Genomic DNA, 16,820 nt, shown 5'->3' with positions numbered 1-16,820 from the left:
ATTGACCCTGAGATTGGGGGGGGGACTTTCAGGGAGGAGACCTATTTTCCAGATGAGCTCAGCATTGTCCATTACTTTCCCCTTCACGACCAAGCAAACCTATAGCTTTTCACCCTATACATTCAGCTTTTCTTTGCAAGGATTTACCCAGGGAAGAGAAGATCAATGGACCAAAGAAGAGAAGGATCACGTGGCTCCTGCTCACAAAATTCATGAATATTTCTGGCCAGGTATATAGGGAGCATCAGGTGTGGCTTCTGTTGGTGGAGAGTTGATTTGCCCACAGTTGTATAGCAGCAGGCTTCTGCTTTTATTTCCAGGCATAAGAAATGCTGCACGTCAGCGCCCCAAAGCTTGCTATAAGAGGGAAAGGTTGCAGAGTAACTGACAAGCTTGTGCACAGTCATCCAGGCTGAGAAAGCTGTGAGCTAAAGATAAAAAATGTGCACCAGTTGCCCACACAGAAATTCAATACAAGTTGCAGTTCTTATATTTTACACTATGATGACTTGAGGCATTACCTTTTATGTGTGTATGTTTAGTAACCCTCTGTTGATTTTAACACTTAGTTTGAGTCATAGGATTGCGGATTTTGAATGGCTCCCAAGGGTCATGAAACATGACACCTGGAGAACTTCTCCGCCTTAAGATAAAATACACATTCAAGCTTCTCACAAACCCTCCCCCTCCTCCCTCATCCGAGACCACAACCACATCCCACAGTGTGATGAGGGGTGAGGAGAAGAAGGAAAGAAAGAACCAAACGAAGATTGAACCAAAGAGCAAGAAGAACTGGCTCATGTATAAATGCCAAAATGCTTGCTTTGCACTTCCTTTTTTTATATAAATGTTTATTAAAGTTTTACAAAACATATATCACATATAACAAAAACAACAGACAAAAAATACACACTTAACAAGAAAAAGAAAAGAAAAAAAAGATAATTCCACTTTTAAATTTCAAAGTTCCATATCCCTCTTTCCTGACCTCCTCACATCTCCCTTTTCTGTATTCCTCTTTATTCCGTCAAATTCAGCAAATTCTAACCCTTTTTCCGATCTTATTTATAATTATATATTTCCAGTTATTATGTCTCTAATTTCCCTTATCTTGATCCTTTACTCCACCTTATATACTTTGACATAATATTATTCTAGTCATACCCCCTCCTTTTTTAAAAAATTCCAAGGGATCAATCTTTCAGGGTTGGCAGGGTTGGAACTCCCTGCTTATTGACCCCAGACAAGCACCGTCACTCTGCTGTTGTTAAATATTTGCCTCGCTCCTTTTTAGTCTCCCTGTTAGGGAAAACATGTCCCCTTCCCAAAAGAAAATCCCTTTTGCAGATGTTTTGCCAGGGAGAAGAGGGAAAACAACCTTGTGCTCCAGTCGAATCTATTGTTGCAAAAGTTGGGTGCCTGCCCATCTCTCTGCCCAGTGGTGGAAAGAGCCCATGGGATCCCAGGCACCCAAAGAGGATCTGTTTCCCTTTGGAGAATGGAAGACACAACAGAGACTGTTGTAGCTTTAAGAAATAGGGTTTATTCACCCATTTACACCTTCAGTCTACATGGAAGGAGTCCAAGCTCAATAGGAAAAGAGAGGCAAGGAAAGGAAAGGAAAGGCACCTGGGTTGAAGAAGCCAGAGACCTGTGCTGTTTCCAGCCACACGGAAACTTAAGAGGATTGTCTTATATACCCTGTTTGCAGCTGGTGATGAAGGCTCTCAAGAAGAGCCCAACTATAGCCGCTGGATAAATCTTGGTATGTTGCTTTTTGGCCTGCTCACAAGACTTTTGGGGCCAGTGTTGAAGGCTGCTGGGTAGGCTGAAGCTCAATGAATTCCTTAGCAGTGGCTACAGGAGATGTGCCTGATCTCCCACATTGGTCTGTGGGATGCAGTGTTCAATCAGGCTCTGAGGGCTCTGTTTCTGAGACTGCATAAGAACTGAGAGAAGGAAAGGTTTCCCTGGGTTGTATGGAGCAGCTTGAGAATTCCTCTTTGTCCTAGTCAACCTGCAGGGTTGGTGTATGGGATGCAGAGTTCCATCAGCATTGAGGCCAGCTCTTCCATCTCCTTGGCAATGTTGGCCTGCAACGTTGCCTCTGCAGGGACCTCTTGGCAAGTAGGAGGTGCTGCTCCCATGCTTCTTTCTGATGTAGATCTTTATGCATTTCTTGATCCATTGAATATTTTTATCTCTCCGCCTCCACTGTTCCTGATGCGTATCTTCACTCATCCAATCTTTCCTGTGCTGTTTCCATCAACAGGGAGGCTGAAGAGGAGTGCCTTAGACGCTCTTGGCTGGTGCTGGTAATGAAGGCATTTCTGGGACTCCTTGCTCTCAAGGAGAGACCACCCGTAGTCACTAGATAAGTCTTGGTATGTTGCTCTCTGTCCTGGTCACGGGACTTTGGGGGGCAGTGTTTGAGGGTGCTGGGTAGGCTGTAGCTCCGGCTCAACTGGCAGCTTTGAGAGATCTGCAATGGGTCTTTCTCTTGAGGGACCCTCAGTGAATTCATCAGAAGTGGCTCCTGGAGATGTGCCTGACCTCTCATGCAATGTTCAATCTCTGAGGGCTCTGTTTCTGAGACTGTACAAGAAGTAAGAGAAGGAAAGCGTTTTCTGGGTAGTGTGGAACTGCGTGAGAATTCCTCCTTCTCTGAGTCAACCTGCAGGGTTGGTCTGTAGGATTCAGTGTTCAATCTGCATTGGAGAGAAAATATGACAGGAGGAACTCTGGGGATGCAACTCCTAAAAGAATTCCTGGGCTTTTGGGCCCACCCGAACCCAGGAGAAAATTAAAGTCCTATCCAAGTCCAGCGCTCTCCATGAAGGGATACCAATTTGCCGAAAAGCAGGCATCTTCCCTGCACCTCAGTTCCACTCTTTAGGGATAGCTTTTTAGTTCCATGGGAGAACTTGCCATAACTAAGTCCCTAAGAGAACGGGTAGAATTGCCAGTTTTGAATTGACAAAAATATGTCATTTGCATTCCCCAGCACTCAGTTATTATCAATGATAAAATTAGTATTTTGGGAAGAGTCCAGAACAGCTGGTGAGGGGAGAGCGCAATCCTATTGGGTTCACTGGGGGGAGGATGTGGAAAGCAGAGCCCTGCGGCCAGAGGGCTGAAATCTCCGTTCACTAGCTGGCGAGGGGAGGGTTCAATTCTGCTCACTTTAACTGGGCATGCATGTTCCCCGATGGGAACAGGATCTTTGCACAGGCTGCCTGCCTCCCCTTGTGCCATAATCCATTTGTTAGGGCTTTTGATCAGGAGGTTTGGGTCACTGGCCTGTTTTTGTTTTTTTAAATCCAATTAATCATTATTGGTTTTGATGTACAGTAAATACAAGAGCAACATACAAATACAGTGACTTGTCCAGTGGTACAGTCTTACTAAGTTTCATATGCAGCAGAGAGTACACAAGCAATACATTTATTTATGTATTGACAAATCAAGTAGCCTCTCCACAGAGATTCTTATGCTGTGGGTGGAATAAAAGTATATTGTGTCTCATTTTATGAAGGAAAAGCCAAGTGGAAGCCAAGTCTTGCCAAAAGTGTCTATCTTTGAAGTGCCTTTAAGTACCCTTCTGTGGTGATTTCTATAGTTGTTTCCAGTATTGGAAGATTCCTAATTGGGCTGCTGATAACAGTAAAAAATCAAAGTCTCTGCATTTAAGGTTATTGTTTAAATCTGAGTCTAATGATAAGAAGGCAAGAGCTGATGAGGGTGGAGGGGATTGGTGCGTAATTTTGGAAATAGCGTGAAACACCTTTTCCCAGTAGGAGTATTACAAGATGGACCTCCACTGTACATGGAAATATGAGCCTTTCCAGCATAAGGGAGAGATGCTAGAGTTTATTTTAGCTGGGTGGGATGGAGTCCAGTGCCACCAATAGACAATGTTAAGAGACGAACAGAGATGGTTTGTAGTGACAGGTTGTGCCACATTGATTGCCATTTATTATCGGGTCACTGGCCTGTTTGAAATCTGCTTGTTGTTGTTTTTGTTTCTTTAAATATAAGAGATTGCCACTTTAATAATAATTTTGAAAGTATTAAATGCCTCCAAAATGTATTAGATGCTTTCACTGATATTATATAACAATCACCCCATCATTACTTTGCACACTGTTCATCTCACCTCATCATCACCATCTTCTGGGTGGCTCCTGAGCTCCAGATATTCTCCCCTTTCTCTCGCATCACAGAGGGGACACCTGTGGAATGCAACATGAGACACATTATTTAGTTCATGGCACTGACCAGTCTCTCTCACTTGGAATAGGCAAAATAAAGGAAGAGATATATTTGGCAGGAAGCCCCCATCTCAGGCGAGATGGGAAGATCAATAGAGATGGTCCTACCTCTTCTATTCCTTTCTAATCTGATCTTCCAGCACATCCAATTCACCATCACCATCACCATTATCACCAGAAGAACTATGACTGAAGAGATAAGCCATGGACTCCAACTCAAGAGTTGAAGGTGTCCACCTGTAATGAGCAATAAGAGTTTCTCAAAACATTTTAATAACAGCCGCCAGAGTCTCACAAAACCACAGAATTGTAGAGTTGGAAGGGACAACTAGAGTAATCTAGTCCAACCCCCTGGGATCTTTTGCCCAAGGTGGGGCTTAAACTCATGACCCCAAGATTCGGAGTCTCATGTTCACACTCAGCTGAGAGTAGTAGAATAAATAACAAGAGATAAACAAGTGTTGCTAATCTATCCCCTTTGTATTGCAATTATTTGGGCTGTGAATGCCCTATCAGACACACTTTCCTGCTCTGAATCAATGTCTTAAGCTAGGAATAGAAGAAGATGGGGGCATCAGCAGCAATTCACAGGATCAGATCAGTCTTCAAGAAGCTCTGTGTATGGTTCAATCCTGCTCACAAGAATGTGAAGAGGGGCATTTATTAATACAAACACATCTCCTCAAACCCCTCATGTTAAGGGCTAGCTTGCCTATTCACCACCACAAGGACCTCCTCTGGATAATGAAGGAAAGGATATATTGCTCACCTTCATCACTCTGGCAGATCTTGAGCAAGTCAAAGGAGGCTCTCTTTTGGTCAACAGAATTGCTGACCAGGCAAGTGAATTTGGAGTCCAAAGAACTGTTCCACAAGGAGACACGGAGCTCCCGGCCATTGTCAGAAACCTGGTACTGATTCACACTCTTTCCTAAGGCCCTGTGCAGATCCCCTGTTTCCCAGGAGATACTGAGATCTTCCCTTCCAGGTGTGTGGCATCTCAAGGTCACATTACATCCATCTGGAGTCTTGGATTCCACTTGGTGGTGTATCTGTGGTGCTGGCACTGGCTCTGTGGAACACAAATGAAAACAGCATAAGATCTTCGTCCCACCCCTCCCAGTACTTATGTTGCAAAGTGGTGCTGATCCCATTCCATGAGCCAAACAGTGAAAGCAATAACTTACCATAAACAGTGAGGCTGAAACGCTGTTCTTGAAATTGTGTCTTAGTAAACCAGATGCGAGTATTGTAGATCCCACTGTCACCCAACTCCAGGTCTTTGAGCCTCAGTGTTGTCTCATTCACCCTGTCTAGCCGTTGTCCAAACCGGCCAGTGGGACTTGGATGGTCTCTGTTCCAATGACTGAATTCCCCCCACCAATAGCTCAGGTCACGCTTTTGGGGGCGGAAGTCCCATTCAATTTTCTGCACTGTTATTCCTTTAGATACATTGGCAGGAAACAAGACTGATCCTCCCAGGATTCCCTTCAGCTGATGGGTTGGATTCCCCACTGCATGGCTTAAAGTGTCTAGCGAGGGGAGGGTGGTGGGGGAGGAGATACGAAGAAGAAGAAGAAGAAGAAGAAGAAGAAGAAGAAGAAGAAGAAGGGGAGGAAGAAGAAGAAGTTGAAAATTAGAACCATTCACGTTTTTAACTCCTTATCCATCCTCCTTCATAAGGTTCCCAGAGCAGGTTACGATAATTTAAAATGCAGCATCAAAATGTAATAGGAATGATATTGCAGATGTCCATGGTAGGGTAAAGGAATGAATCTTTGGCATATAATGGAAATTCTGCAATAAAGGTTCCGGGTGCATCTCTGTGTGGAGGGACATCATTCTACAGTTTAGCAGCCTGCCGCAAAGAAGGTTTTCTCCTGGGCTGACAACCCCCCCCCAAATGTTTGAGGCAGTGGAAACTACCAAGAGTGCCCCTTCTGCTGGTTTTAACAGCTGAGATGGTCTATGGGGAAGGAAGTAGTCTCCCAGGTATTTGGGACCTAACTGAAAGGAAGTTTACAATTTCCAAGATTAATCTTAACTGTTGCTGAATTGTACATCAACCCACTTGAACTGCTCAACTCTCTAGTTAAACCAGGCACCCCCAACCTTCGGCCCTCCAGATGTTTTGGACTACAATTCCCATCATCCCTGACCACTGGCCCTGTTAACTAGGGATCATGGGAGTTGTAGGCCAAACATCTGGAGGTTGGGGATTCCTGAGTTAAACACTTATTACATTCTCCTAGCTATCCTAACATGGTCCTTTCCTATAGGAGACAGACATTGTTACAAGTACAAAGGTAATTCCAGGCAAGGAGCAGTGGAGGAGGAGAAAGAGTTGTGAGCTCAGGGTGCTTCTATGTGTTTTAGCAATGCACACCTGCTGTACTCCTTCCTGTGTACCTGTTAAAGGTTTCTGTTCTGTTAAGATTAGGTGTTGGACTACTGCAATGCGCTCTACGTGGGGATACCTTTGAAGGTGACCCAGAAACTGCAATTAATCCAGAATGCTAGACTGGTGACCGGGAGTGGCCGCTGAGACCACATAACACTGGTCCTGAAAGATCTTCTGAAAGATCTTCATTGGCTCCCAGTACGTTTCCAAGCACAATTCAAAGTGTTGGTGCTGACCTTGAAAGCCCTAAATGGCCTCGGCCCAGTATATCTGAAGGAGTGTCTCCACCCCCATCACTCTGCCAGGACACTGAGGTCCATCGCCGAGGGCCTTCTGGCAGTTCCCTCACTGCGAGAAGTGAGGTTACAGGGAACCAGGCACAGGGCCTTCTCGGTGGTGGTGCCTGCCCTATGGAATGCCTTCCCAGCAGATGTCAAGGCAATAAACAAGTATTTTACTTTTAAAAGACAACTGAAGGTGGCCCTGTTTAGGGAAGTTTTTAATGTCTGATGCTGTATTGTTTTTAATATTCGGCTGGAAGCCGCCCAGAGTGGCTGGGGAAACCCAGCCAGTTGGGCAGGGTAGAAATAAAAAATTATCTTCTTCTTCTTCTTCTTCTTCTTCTTCTTCTTCTTCTTCTTCTTCTTCTTCTTCTTCTTCTTCTTCTTCTTCTTCTTCTTCTTCTTATTACTAGTATTATTATTTGATTCTCACCAACATTTGGAGATCACCAACCTTTCGGAGTCCTGCAAAACCCTTGCAAAGAAGAGAAACAGTTGCAGAAGTGCAGCAACACTTCCCAGCAGTGGAGACTGTTCCCTGAGGGTGAGTAGGGCGCTGCCTTTGCCAGCTTCAGCCTGTCTTTAGCAATCTTCTTTTTTTACTTTTACTTTACGCTCCAGCAGGAAGGTAAACGGCGTTTCCGTGAGCTGCTCTGGTGCGCCAGAAGCAGCTTAGTCATGCTGGCCACATGACCCGGAAGCTGTACGCTGGCTCCCTCGGCCAATATAGCGAGATGAGCGCCGCAACCCCAGAGTCGGCCACGACTGGACCTAATGGTCAGGGGTCCCTTTACCTTTACCTTTTTTTACTTTAAACTAGCCCAGGCACTGCCTCCTCCTTAGTATCTGTGTTACTCTTGTAGCTCTCAGTAGGGCAGGCGGGACAGAACTAGAATTAGTTGGCTCTCCCTCTCATCGACTCTGGCACCACCTATGGTTGGGCTCTCTAACTTCCACCTTCGTCATATGTGCAGATTCTCCTACAAACTGAGCTCAGTAACAAAGATCACTGTGGCACTGTGCCCCACCTTTACGGGGAATGGTTCCAGTGACCAACAGTGCTTTTTTTCTAAAAAAATGTTTAGAGGTACTCTCATTTTCCTGCTCATATTGAAATATGGCCCCCAAAATGTTTAGGGGTATGTGTAACCCTGCGTCCCCACAGAAAAAAAGCACTAGTAACCAGGAAGCAGCTTTCTCAGTTACTTCTCTCTTGACTGGGATTGATTGATATGCGTCTGTTCTGCAAGGAGCTGAGCCCAAAGTGGCTCACAGCAAACTTTCAAAACATCAAAATACAGAGCGTTGGAAATACAAATATCCAAAATACAGAATATGACAGTAAATTTAAAAATGACAGAAATAAACAATTTGGCAAACAGAATAAATTCAATACTGCCCTTCCCCCCCAAAAAAAATTGAAACTTAAGTACATTGATACAAAGCAACACAAAAGTTAACGAACAATGAAGTTTCTGGCCCTGGTCTTGCTACACTCCAGGCTGCGTGGCTTAAATACAGTTCAGAGGGGAGGGGAAGATGGCTTCCAAATCCATCTCCAGAGGAGTCCGGCAGCTGCAAGAGGCAAATATCGGGGAGGACAAAGATGCTCAGTCTCTTCCCCAGCCTCTGGAAACACCAGCTGCTGGCCCAGATCTTATTGCCCTTCAGAACAAATGGTGTGGGACTTACCCAGAAGAAAGTACAGCAACATTCTGAAGAGGAAACCTCTGCAAGAAAGAGCCATGTTTGCTTCTCTACGGAAGTGTAACGCTGGGTGTGGATTGTAGGGGAGGAGCAGAATTGCTCTCTTTGCAAAGACTTCTTTATGGAAGTGTGTCCCTGGGTGTGGAATGTGGGGGAGGAGCAGAACTGCTGTTTGCAAAGATTGGTTGTTAAGAAAAGTCTTCTGACACATCTGGGCAGAGCCAAAGCAATGAAAAATGAAAGTAGCTTTTGCAGACTGAGGAGGCTGTTACAAATTTAACAACAACAAAAAGCATTCTAATTACCCAGATTTTTATTTGCTTGAAAGAGGTTCAAAGAAGCAAAACTCACATGTCAATAAACCCCAAAGTAATGTTCATATGCCCCTGAACTCCAGAGGTATGGTATTAACTCCAGAGGGGAAATCAGGAACATCAGAACATAAGAAGATCAGTGCGCGACTTACCCAGTGTGCAACTTATCCAGTACAGCAACATTCTGAACAGGAAACGACTGCACAAAAGGCTCATGTTTGCTTCTCTGCGGAAGTGTGTTTCTGGGTGTGGAATGTGGGGGAGGAGGAGAATTGCTGTTTGCAAAGACCGGCTACATAAAAAAAAAAAAAGGTCTTCTGACAGATCTGGGCAGAGCCAAAGCAATGAAAAATGCAAGTAGCTTTTGCAGACTGAGGAGGCTGTTACAATTTAACAACAAAAAGCATTCTACTTGCCCAGATTTTTATTTACTTGAAAGAGGTTCAAAGAAGCAAAACTCACATGTAACTAAACCCCAAAGGAATGTTCATAGGCCCCCAAACTCCAAACTCCAGAGGTATGGAATTAACTCCATAGGGGAAATCAGGAATGTCAGAACCTAAAAAGATCCTGTCAGTGGCTCATGTAGCCTGGAATTCTGTTCTTCTGAGCACCAGAATGCTCTCTCCTTCTGTGGTTTCCAGCAGCTGTTATTCAGAAGCATGGCTGCCTCCAATGGAGGAGACAGAGGAGAGCCATCCTGCCTAGAATCCATCAACAGTCTTCTCCTCCACAAATGTATCTCATCCTCTTTTCAAGCCATCCAGGATGTTGGTCATCACTGCGTCTTGTGGGAAGATGCCTGTCCTGTGGGTGGTGGGATCATGGTAGTTAAGAATATAGATCAACACATAGATAGTTGGATGTGCGATCAACCAAGGGGTGAACGAAGGTTGTGGATGTTGCTCATTGACAAGAAAAGGAAGGCCTTTCAGATCTGGAAAAGAGATTGAAACTGCGGCACTAAGAAAAAAAACCTATGTCAACACTAAGACTTTGGTTCAAAGAGGAACCAGAGAACTAAAGAACACTTGTGGATAAAAAAAGATTATACCTCAATGCAGGCTTCAAGGAAGGAAACCAAGGCGCAAAATGAACACTCAAGCCCTTCAAGATCCCCCTCTGTGGCATCATGCATGGGCAACTCCTCTCTGTCCCCAGCCCCCTCTGGCCAGCGCCCCCACCCCCTGGGCCCATTGACAACCACCATGATTGTTTGGGCCAGAATGAGAAAGCAGTGGTGGAAAGAGGAGAAGGTCTGGTGGGGTGAGGGCTCTTGTGACATGTGAGCCCCCAGTAAGTGCCAAACCACATTGACCCTGAGATTGGGGAGGGGGAGCTTTCTTAAAAGGAGAGAAAGTTCACCGGGCTCCTGCTCACAAAATTCATGAAAATTTCTCGCCAGGAATATAGGGAGCCTCAGGTATGGCTGCTGCTGCTGCTGGAGAGGTTGAAAGAGTGTGCTTTAAACTGCACTTTTGTAAACCAAACATGAGTTCTGTATATCCCACTGTTGTTCAATTCCAAGTCTTTAATCCTCAGCATTGTCCGGTTTGCCATGTCCAGCCATGGTCCAAACCAGTCAGTGGAATTTGGGTGCTCTGGTTTCCCATGTCTGTATTCACTAAACCTAAGGCCAAGGCCACCAGTTTTTGGGCGGAAGTCCCATTCAATTTTCTCTACTGTTATTCCTTGGGATACATTGGCAGGAAATGAAAGAGATCCTTCCACAATCCCATTCACCTGATAGACTGGATTCTCCACTGCTTGGCTTAACGTGCCGTGAGGGGGCAGTATACAAAGGGAGGGGCAAATTAGTATCATTATTGCATACATATCCATTCTTCACCAAGAGATCCCAGGGCAGATTACAGAAATTCAAATATTAAAAACAGTTAAAGCAGATTGGAATTAAGTTAATAGGGAGGGTCTTATGTTATGCAAGTTCTAAATTGAATCCTGAAGACAGGAGTGCCTGGAATGCTCTGGTCCATGGGGTCACGAAAAGTCGGACATGACTAAACGACTAAATAACAACTACAAATGGAATGCCAGCCAGAAGTTGGCTGCTGCATTTTGGGCCAGCTGAAATTTCTTAGCTGTCTTCAGGGGCTTAAAAAAAAACAACAGCAATAGTCTGAAGATGGAACTTCTGCAAGAAGTTTGTCTGTTTGCTTCTTTCTGGCAGTGTAGCAAAGGGCTGCATAATTTGCAGAGGATATCGAAACTTGAAAAACTCAGAAAGAAAACTGATCCAGGTAAACATTAAAAGTAAAATGTTTAAAAATAAAATACTGAAGTCTACTTGATGTAGTCCAGAGAGTGTTATATCTAGCATAAATGTTTAAGAACAAACACTATTGCTGGTATGCATTCAGTTTTCTCCACAAGTCAGAATTAAACACTGGCTCCAATATTTGTATGTTTCTGACCCAGGCATCACTTTGAAAGAATATCTCCATTCCTTATCCTGATGTAGCAAAGTGATGTCTGAACCTCATTCATGAATAAAACGATCTTTTAAATCCATTCAAAGCTGTCCCAAGGTCAAATCTCAGGGAAGCAAACAAGCAACAAAAAATAATTTGATTTATTCCACGTGTTTTATATTCTATTTTATTGTAAATAATTCTCAAAGGTATATGCAAAATCAGAGCAGTACAAAACTCTTATGGAAAATTCGGCAGAGAAAGCTCTAACCCAGCACAAAGTTATTCTAAGCAGCAAGGATGGAATCTAAAACCAAAGCATTTTTGTATGTATGTATGTATGCATGTATGTATGTATGAAATGGAGATGAAGCTAAATACCAAGTTCAGAGAAGAAATTGACTCTGTTCCACCAACATTGTCAAAACCCTTTTCTTGCTCACTTTTTAAAACACCACTCTGCTCATATAATTGTTTTGTATTGTTCAATGGCTGACAGGTTCCAGGACAAAACCCTGCAGGAAAACCTTTCTGCCCTGAGAGGCATTCAGCTTGACGTCACTTACCCTGACCCATGTTTTTCTCCCATTTCGTCTATACCTTCAGGGATGATGATCACCCTCATCAGACATACAGATTTCCCCCCAAATTCATCTCAGTAACAAAGATCACACACATGAAATTAAGCTGTTGAAAGCCTTCTGCTGAAGCATCCTTAAAACTTGGTTCCAGCGAGGGTGCTCTGGAAGGTGCTTCAAGCTCAAGAGAAGAGGCCCTAACTGACTGTGAGTAACCAACATCAGACCAAACTCACAATCTCTCTCCCCCTTGCATTGAGGGGGAGTAGTGGGGTTTGCAAGTAGTCAGGGACATGCCAAGAATATTCTGAAGAGGTGGTCTCTGAGAAAAATCCAGCATTGTGTCTCTGCTGAAGTGTAGTGAGACATGATTCGTTGGCAAGGACTGGAAGTTAACAAAGGGCTTCTGTCGTTCCCAGTTGTCTCAAGAGTGAAACCAAATTGCTGAGAGGAAGAGAGTATAGCCCACACGGGCAGGATGTGCAAATTTAGCAACAACAAAAAGCATTCTCATTAACCAGATGCTTGGGAAAAAGTTCACAAAAGAGAAGAAGCAAAATTCACAGATCCCACAACCTGGAAGGAATGTTCATATGCCCCTGAACCCCAATTTTTTTGGGGGGGGGTGGGGCCCTGCCCCATATCCTGTATCTCCATGATCAGGTGACTTTGCCCTTCAAGCCCAACAATCCCTTTCTTCTATCAGAATTATCCTGCTTCCGCAACACACATCTCTATGTGTGCTGACTTAATACAGTGGTACCTCTGGATGAGAATGGGATCCGTTCCAGAGCCTTGTTCGCATCCTGAGTAGAACAGAACATGTGACTGTGCGTCTGCGCGTGTGCAGGTCGCGTTTTGCCACTTCCGTGCATGCATGTGTGGCGATCACACAGGGCCCCTGGACGTTTGACGGTCTATTGACCCTGTGCCACCACTGCAATTGCTTTTTCCGCTGCTACCACCCCGTTTCTCATGGGGACACACGGAGTCCAGACAGTTGTTAACATAAACAAATAATCAAGTTTATTTTTAAATGCAGGAACAAGCTAATGGTTACAGTTAATTTTTCTTGGCAGTTTCTTAATCTTAGTTCCTAACAACTTCAAACTGATTATTCCCAACTATCTATCTGACTCCACCTAACAATTCCTCTCTCTCTCTCACAATACAACTCGACCAACCCACACCTAATCCTCCCTCTTCCTTCTTCAACTCCCAAACCTCAACTGACTTTCAAAACCTCCCACTCTAACTTTTACTCCACCCCTTGCATTCCCACTGGCCAATCACATCACACTCATTTAACCCTTTCCTTATGACCCACCTAGGAGGCAAACGCCACAGCATGTGATGTCATTTTGAGCATCTGTGCATGCGCAAGCGGCGAAACCTGGAAGTAATGTGGTTCCGTTACTTCCAGGTTGCTGCGGAGTGTATCCTGAAAATGCTCAACCTGAAGCATATTTAACCCGAGATATGACTGTAGGTCCTGCAAAATGAGGAACTTAGGAGCACAGGAAGCTGCCTTATACCAAATCAGACCATTGGTCCATCTAGCTCAGTAATGTCTAACACTGACTATCAGCAGCTGTCTGGGATTTCAGGCAGGAGTCTCTCCCAACCTTATCTGGAGAAGCTGGGGATTGAACCCAGGAAGTTCTGCTTGCAAGATAGTTACTCTGCCACTGAGCTACAGTCCTTGGCCCATATTGGGATCAAACCCATGGTTAGCACCATATTCTAACCAACTGAGATAACTAGCATTTAACTTGGGTGTGCCCCCTGCAAAATATGCCTTGGCCCCCCACAAATCAATACATGCACATACATCATGCCGTGCAATGGGGTGGACTCTTCATGGGTCATTCTGAAGTGGGGGCTGGATGGTCCACCTGGCAGGGATGTTGTGACTGGGTTTTCCATGCTGACAGAGTTATATCACTTGAAAGCTACCTTACACCAAGTCAGACCCTAGGGGTCCATCTCATTCTGACCAATCTACAGAGACGGGCTGTGGGCCTGGCTTCTTGGGGCTTTAGGCAGAACATCCACCATCAGTGACATGAGGCTGGTGCAGAAAATAATGCTTGGAGCAAAAAGACAGAAAGAAATGGCACTCTAGCCAAGAAGGGAAGTAAGATTGAAGCTGGTGGGCCAAACAATGGAAACTGCTGTGGTTGGGGGGGTGCTGGGGGGCTGTGATCAAAGCAGGAGGGGCTGAACCAAGCAAGGTGGAGCCCATTTCATCTGACAAAGGACATTTGTGAGGAGGATAGAGTCAAAAAGCTTGGCTAACTCTCCTGCTTTTGACCGTCTAAACCACAGGTAAGGCAGGAATCTGGCAGGTGTGCTGGGCCCGGGGGTAGCCTGAGCCACGCAGTCCAGGTCCAGTCCCAAATCCAAGGGTTCCGCGAGGAGTCTGTCCAACAGGGGCAAGGCAGGCTAGGTCAGGCACAGGATCTCAGGCAGGTTCTGGCATACAGCAATGTTGCTCCCGCAACCTGGGGCGGGGTCCGACAGCCTTTTATCTTTGTCAGGGTAACAGCCAGTCCTGATCCCCCGGCAACTTACCTCCCTGTTTCTCCCAAAGGCGAGCACTCCTCCTGCAAGTACTCAGGTCTCTCCTTCTCTCAGACCTCAGTCTCTGCAGCTTGGGAGATGTCGGTGGGTTACTGGACCCAGGGGCCACCTCAGCTTCCCCTGACCCAACCGGTAGTGGAGCAGCTGTAAGTGATGACCCAGCTGGAGGCAACGAGGTCATCCCCGCATCTGGAGCCCGGGCAGGATCAGGCCCCTGACCCGGCCCAGCTGGTGCTTGTTGCAGGGGAACCAGTGCAGGTTCAGGCCCCAGACTCGGTCCAGATGATGCCTGAGGGACAGGATCCGGTGCAGACTGAGACTCCTCTGGTTCCTAATCCGAGCCCGAGTCCCAGGCCATCACAGCAGGACACCTGAAGCCGATCCAGGGGCCCCCTTCCATGTGTCCTCTAGACTGATTCCTTTGTGGTGTGTGGGGGATGCTCCCTAGTGTACATGTCAGGGAACTGCCATCGGCTCAGGGGCGAGAGGGGGAAAGCCGGATGGATTACAGAGAGCCCCCAAAGATCGTGGGAAGCAGCTGCTCCTCAGCGGAGGAGAGTAACCACGCCTCCAGTGGAGAGGAGCTTCAGGGCTCAGAGGAGGCGAGACAGTGCCAGGACACCTTGCCTGAGCAAAGCGGGGAGGAGAGAGGTCCTCTGTTACCCACGCCCTCCCTGCGCAGTAAGTTTCCGCGCCAAGAGGGGAGGCACAGACTGGGCTTCAAGAAACTACTTTGCTGGGGAAGGTTTAAGGACCGCCCACTCACAGATTCTGCCAGTGAATGAGAGAGCCATGGAATAGTGGCGCTTGCATGGTGAAGGGTTTTTGGCACCAATAACAAGGCTTTACAGCTGACCAGGGAGGCATTTGACTGTTTTCTCTCGAGTAACCCCCTGACTTGCTTACAAGACAGAATGTGGATCCCAGATTGTAAGGATTACCAGCAGCATTGACTATTTGAATGGGCGATGGACATTTTGCCAAATGCAAACGCAATGACTGGATGCATGTGGAACCTTGCAAAACCTGCAGCCTCCTTTGCAAGGAGGAAGCCTCAAGCGTCATGGACAGTGTGCCTTTGTCATTTTTTATTGGGACATAAGTCTTCCCTCTCTCCTTTCTCTTTTATAAATAGGCTTTCCAAGTAATGCAGTGCCAGAATCCTCACTTGCGTCGGGTGGATGGGATCCTTGCTAGCTGTAAACATTCCCTCGGTAGAAGCCATGGAAAGAATCAAATGGGAAAAGCTGGTTTGGCATTTCGGCTTGCTGAATTCAGGGATGAAAAACCGGAGGGGTCTAATCCAACAGACAGATTTGGGCAGAGGCTGAAAGTAGCCAGCAAGATCAGTCTGTGGATCAAAGATTTGGAGACAGAGGACAGTGGAGCATGTAAAGTTTGTGTGAGATTTGTTACAAAAGTGTTTCAAGATCACACCTTCCTCCTTTATGTATATGGTAAGTAAAAATTTCACTGTTTGGGTCTACTAGTTGTGAAACATAACATGGGATCTCTTTCGGGAAATTTATAAAACGATATCTGAGTATAACCAAACACGGTCAGGAAGGGGGAAAATCAGTTCCCCCCCCCCCCCGGAATAATGACTGAAATGGACATCCCAGAAGGTGCACCACAAGCAAACTTCACCGATGCAGCACAAGCACAAGAGACGTGTCAGAGGCGAGAAGATGTGGTCAGATAAACTTCAGAAATAGATGCAGCCTTAACTAGTATTTGCTGGCCTGCTGTTTTGCATCTAGGCTCTCTGACATTTAAACTGCAGGAAGAGGGTTTGTTCTCACAGGTTGATATTTATAACACAGCTACAACAACGGCTGATATCTTCTATATCTGAGAAGTGGGAGGAGAAAGCCAAGGGTGGACGTATGGCCACAGGAAACAGTCAGTGTCCTCAACATCCATCTCTCAGGGCCCATCCATACCTTGGCTCAGTGTGGATTATGAACCCCTCGTGCATCTTCTAATTCCCCCCCCCCTTGTCCATGTCGCCTTCTCCTTCCACTTCTGCTGCCCCCGACTTTCTCATCCCTAAATCTGCACATGTCCTATGCAATCAATGCAGCTCTCCTATTGAGATTTCTAAAGCATAGGGGATCTCTGGCTTAGGGAGAAGAAAGCACAGGGAAGCAGGAGTTGGAGGAGAAAGCTATATGGATGAAGGTGGAATTAGAAGATGCACAAGGGGTTCACAATCCATATTAAGGAGAGGTGTGGATAAGATCCAAGTCTGTCCTC

The 16,820-nt window shown here is 45.7% G+C and overlaps 2 protein-coding genes and 1 long non-coding RNA gene across 5 annotated transcripts in view; 1 reads left to right on the top strand and 2 right to left on the bottom strand.

The window, feature by feature from the left end:
* LOC128404259 (CD276 antigen homolog) overlaps nt 1-262 on the bottom strand; it is a 37,445-nt gene extending 37,183 nt beyond the window's left edge. The window contains exon 1 of the mRNA XM_053369753.1: nt 148-262. The gene's annotated coding sequence lies outside the window, so the exon portion shown is untranslated. The remainder of the gene's footprint in view (nt 1-147) is intronic.
* Nucleotides 263-1,357: 1,095 nt separating this feature from the next.
* LOC128403388 (SLAM family member 6-like) overlaps nt 1,358-16,820 on the bottom strand; it is a 58,514-nt gene continuing 43,051 nt past the window's right edge. Inside the window, exons 1-6 of one of the 2 annotated variants that reach the window (XM_053368116.1) lie at nt 8,646-9,333; nt 5,459-5,803; nt 5,041-5,343; nt 4,380-4,508; nt 4,157-4,232; nt 1,363-2,708 (exon numbers count right to left, since the gene is read on the bottom strand). In XM_053368116.1, coding sequence (XP_053224091.1) covers nt 2,234-2,708; nt 4,157-4,232; nt 4,380-4,508; nt 5,041-5,343; nt 5,459-5,803; nt 8,646-8,871 — 1,554 coding nt within the window. In that variant the 5' untranslated portion in view covers nt 8,872-9,333 and the 3' untranslated portion in view covers nt 1,363-2,233. Of the gene's footprint in view, nt 2,709-4,156; nt 4,233-4,379; nt 4,509-5,040; nt 5,344-5,458; nt 5,804-8,645; nt 9,334-16,820 lie in introns of those variants that run through there. The other variant, XM_053368117.1, reaches the window with a different exon arrangement.
* On the top strand, nt 7,390-16,799 carry LOC128403392 (uncharacterized). 2 transcript variants are annotated; one of them, XR_008327946.1, is made up of 3 exons: nt 7,390-7,497; nt 12,010-12,188; nt 15,700-16,799. It is a non-coding gene; the product is annotated as an uncharacterized LOC128403392 (long non-coding RNA). The 2 variants fall into 2 exon arrangements; XR_008327947.1 differs by lacking the exon at nt 15,700-16,799 and adding an exon at nt 12,401-12,464.

This window comes from Podarcis raffonei, chromosome 16 (assembly GCF_027172205.1).
Source record: "Podarcis raffonei isolate rPodRaf1 chromosome 16, rPodRaf1.pri, whole genome shotgun sequence".
NCBI classification, from domain to species: Eukaryota; Metazoa; Chordata; class Lepidosauria; order Squamata; family Lacertidae; genus Podarcis; species Podarcis raffonei.
Note: the sequence above shows the minus strand (reverse complement) of the source record. Positions and strands in the feature narration are given on the sequence as shown.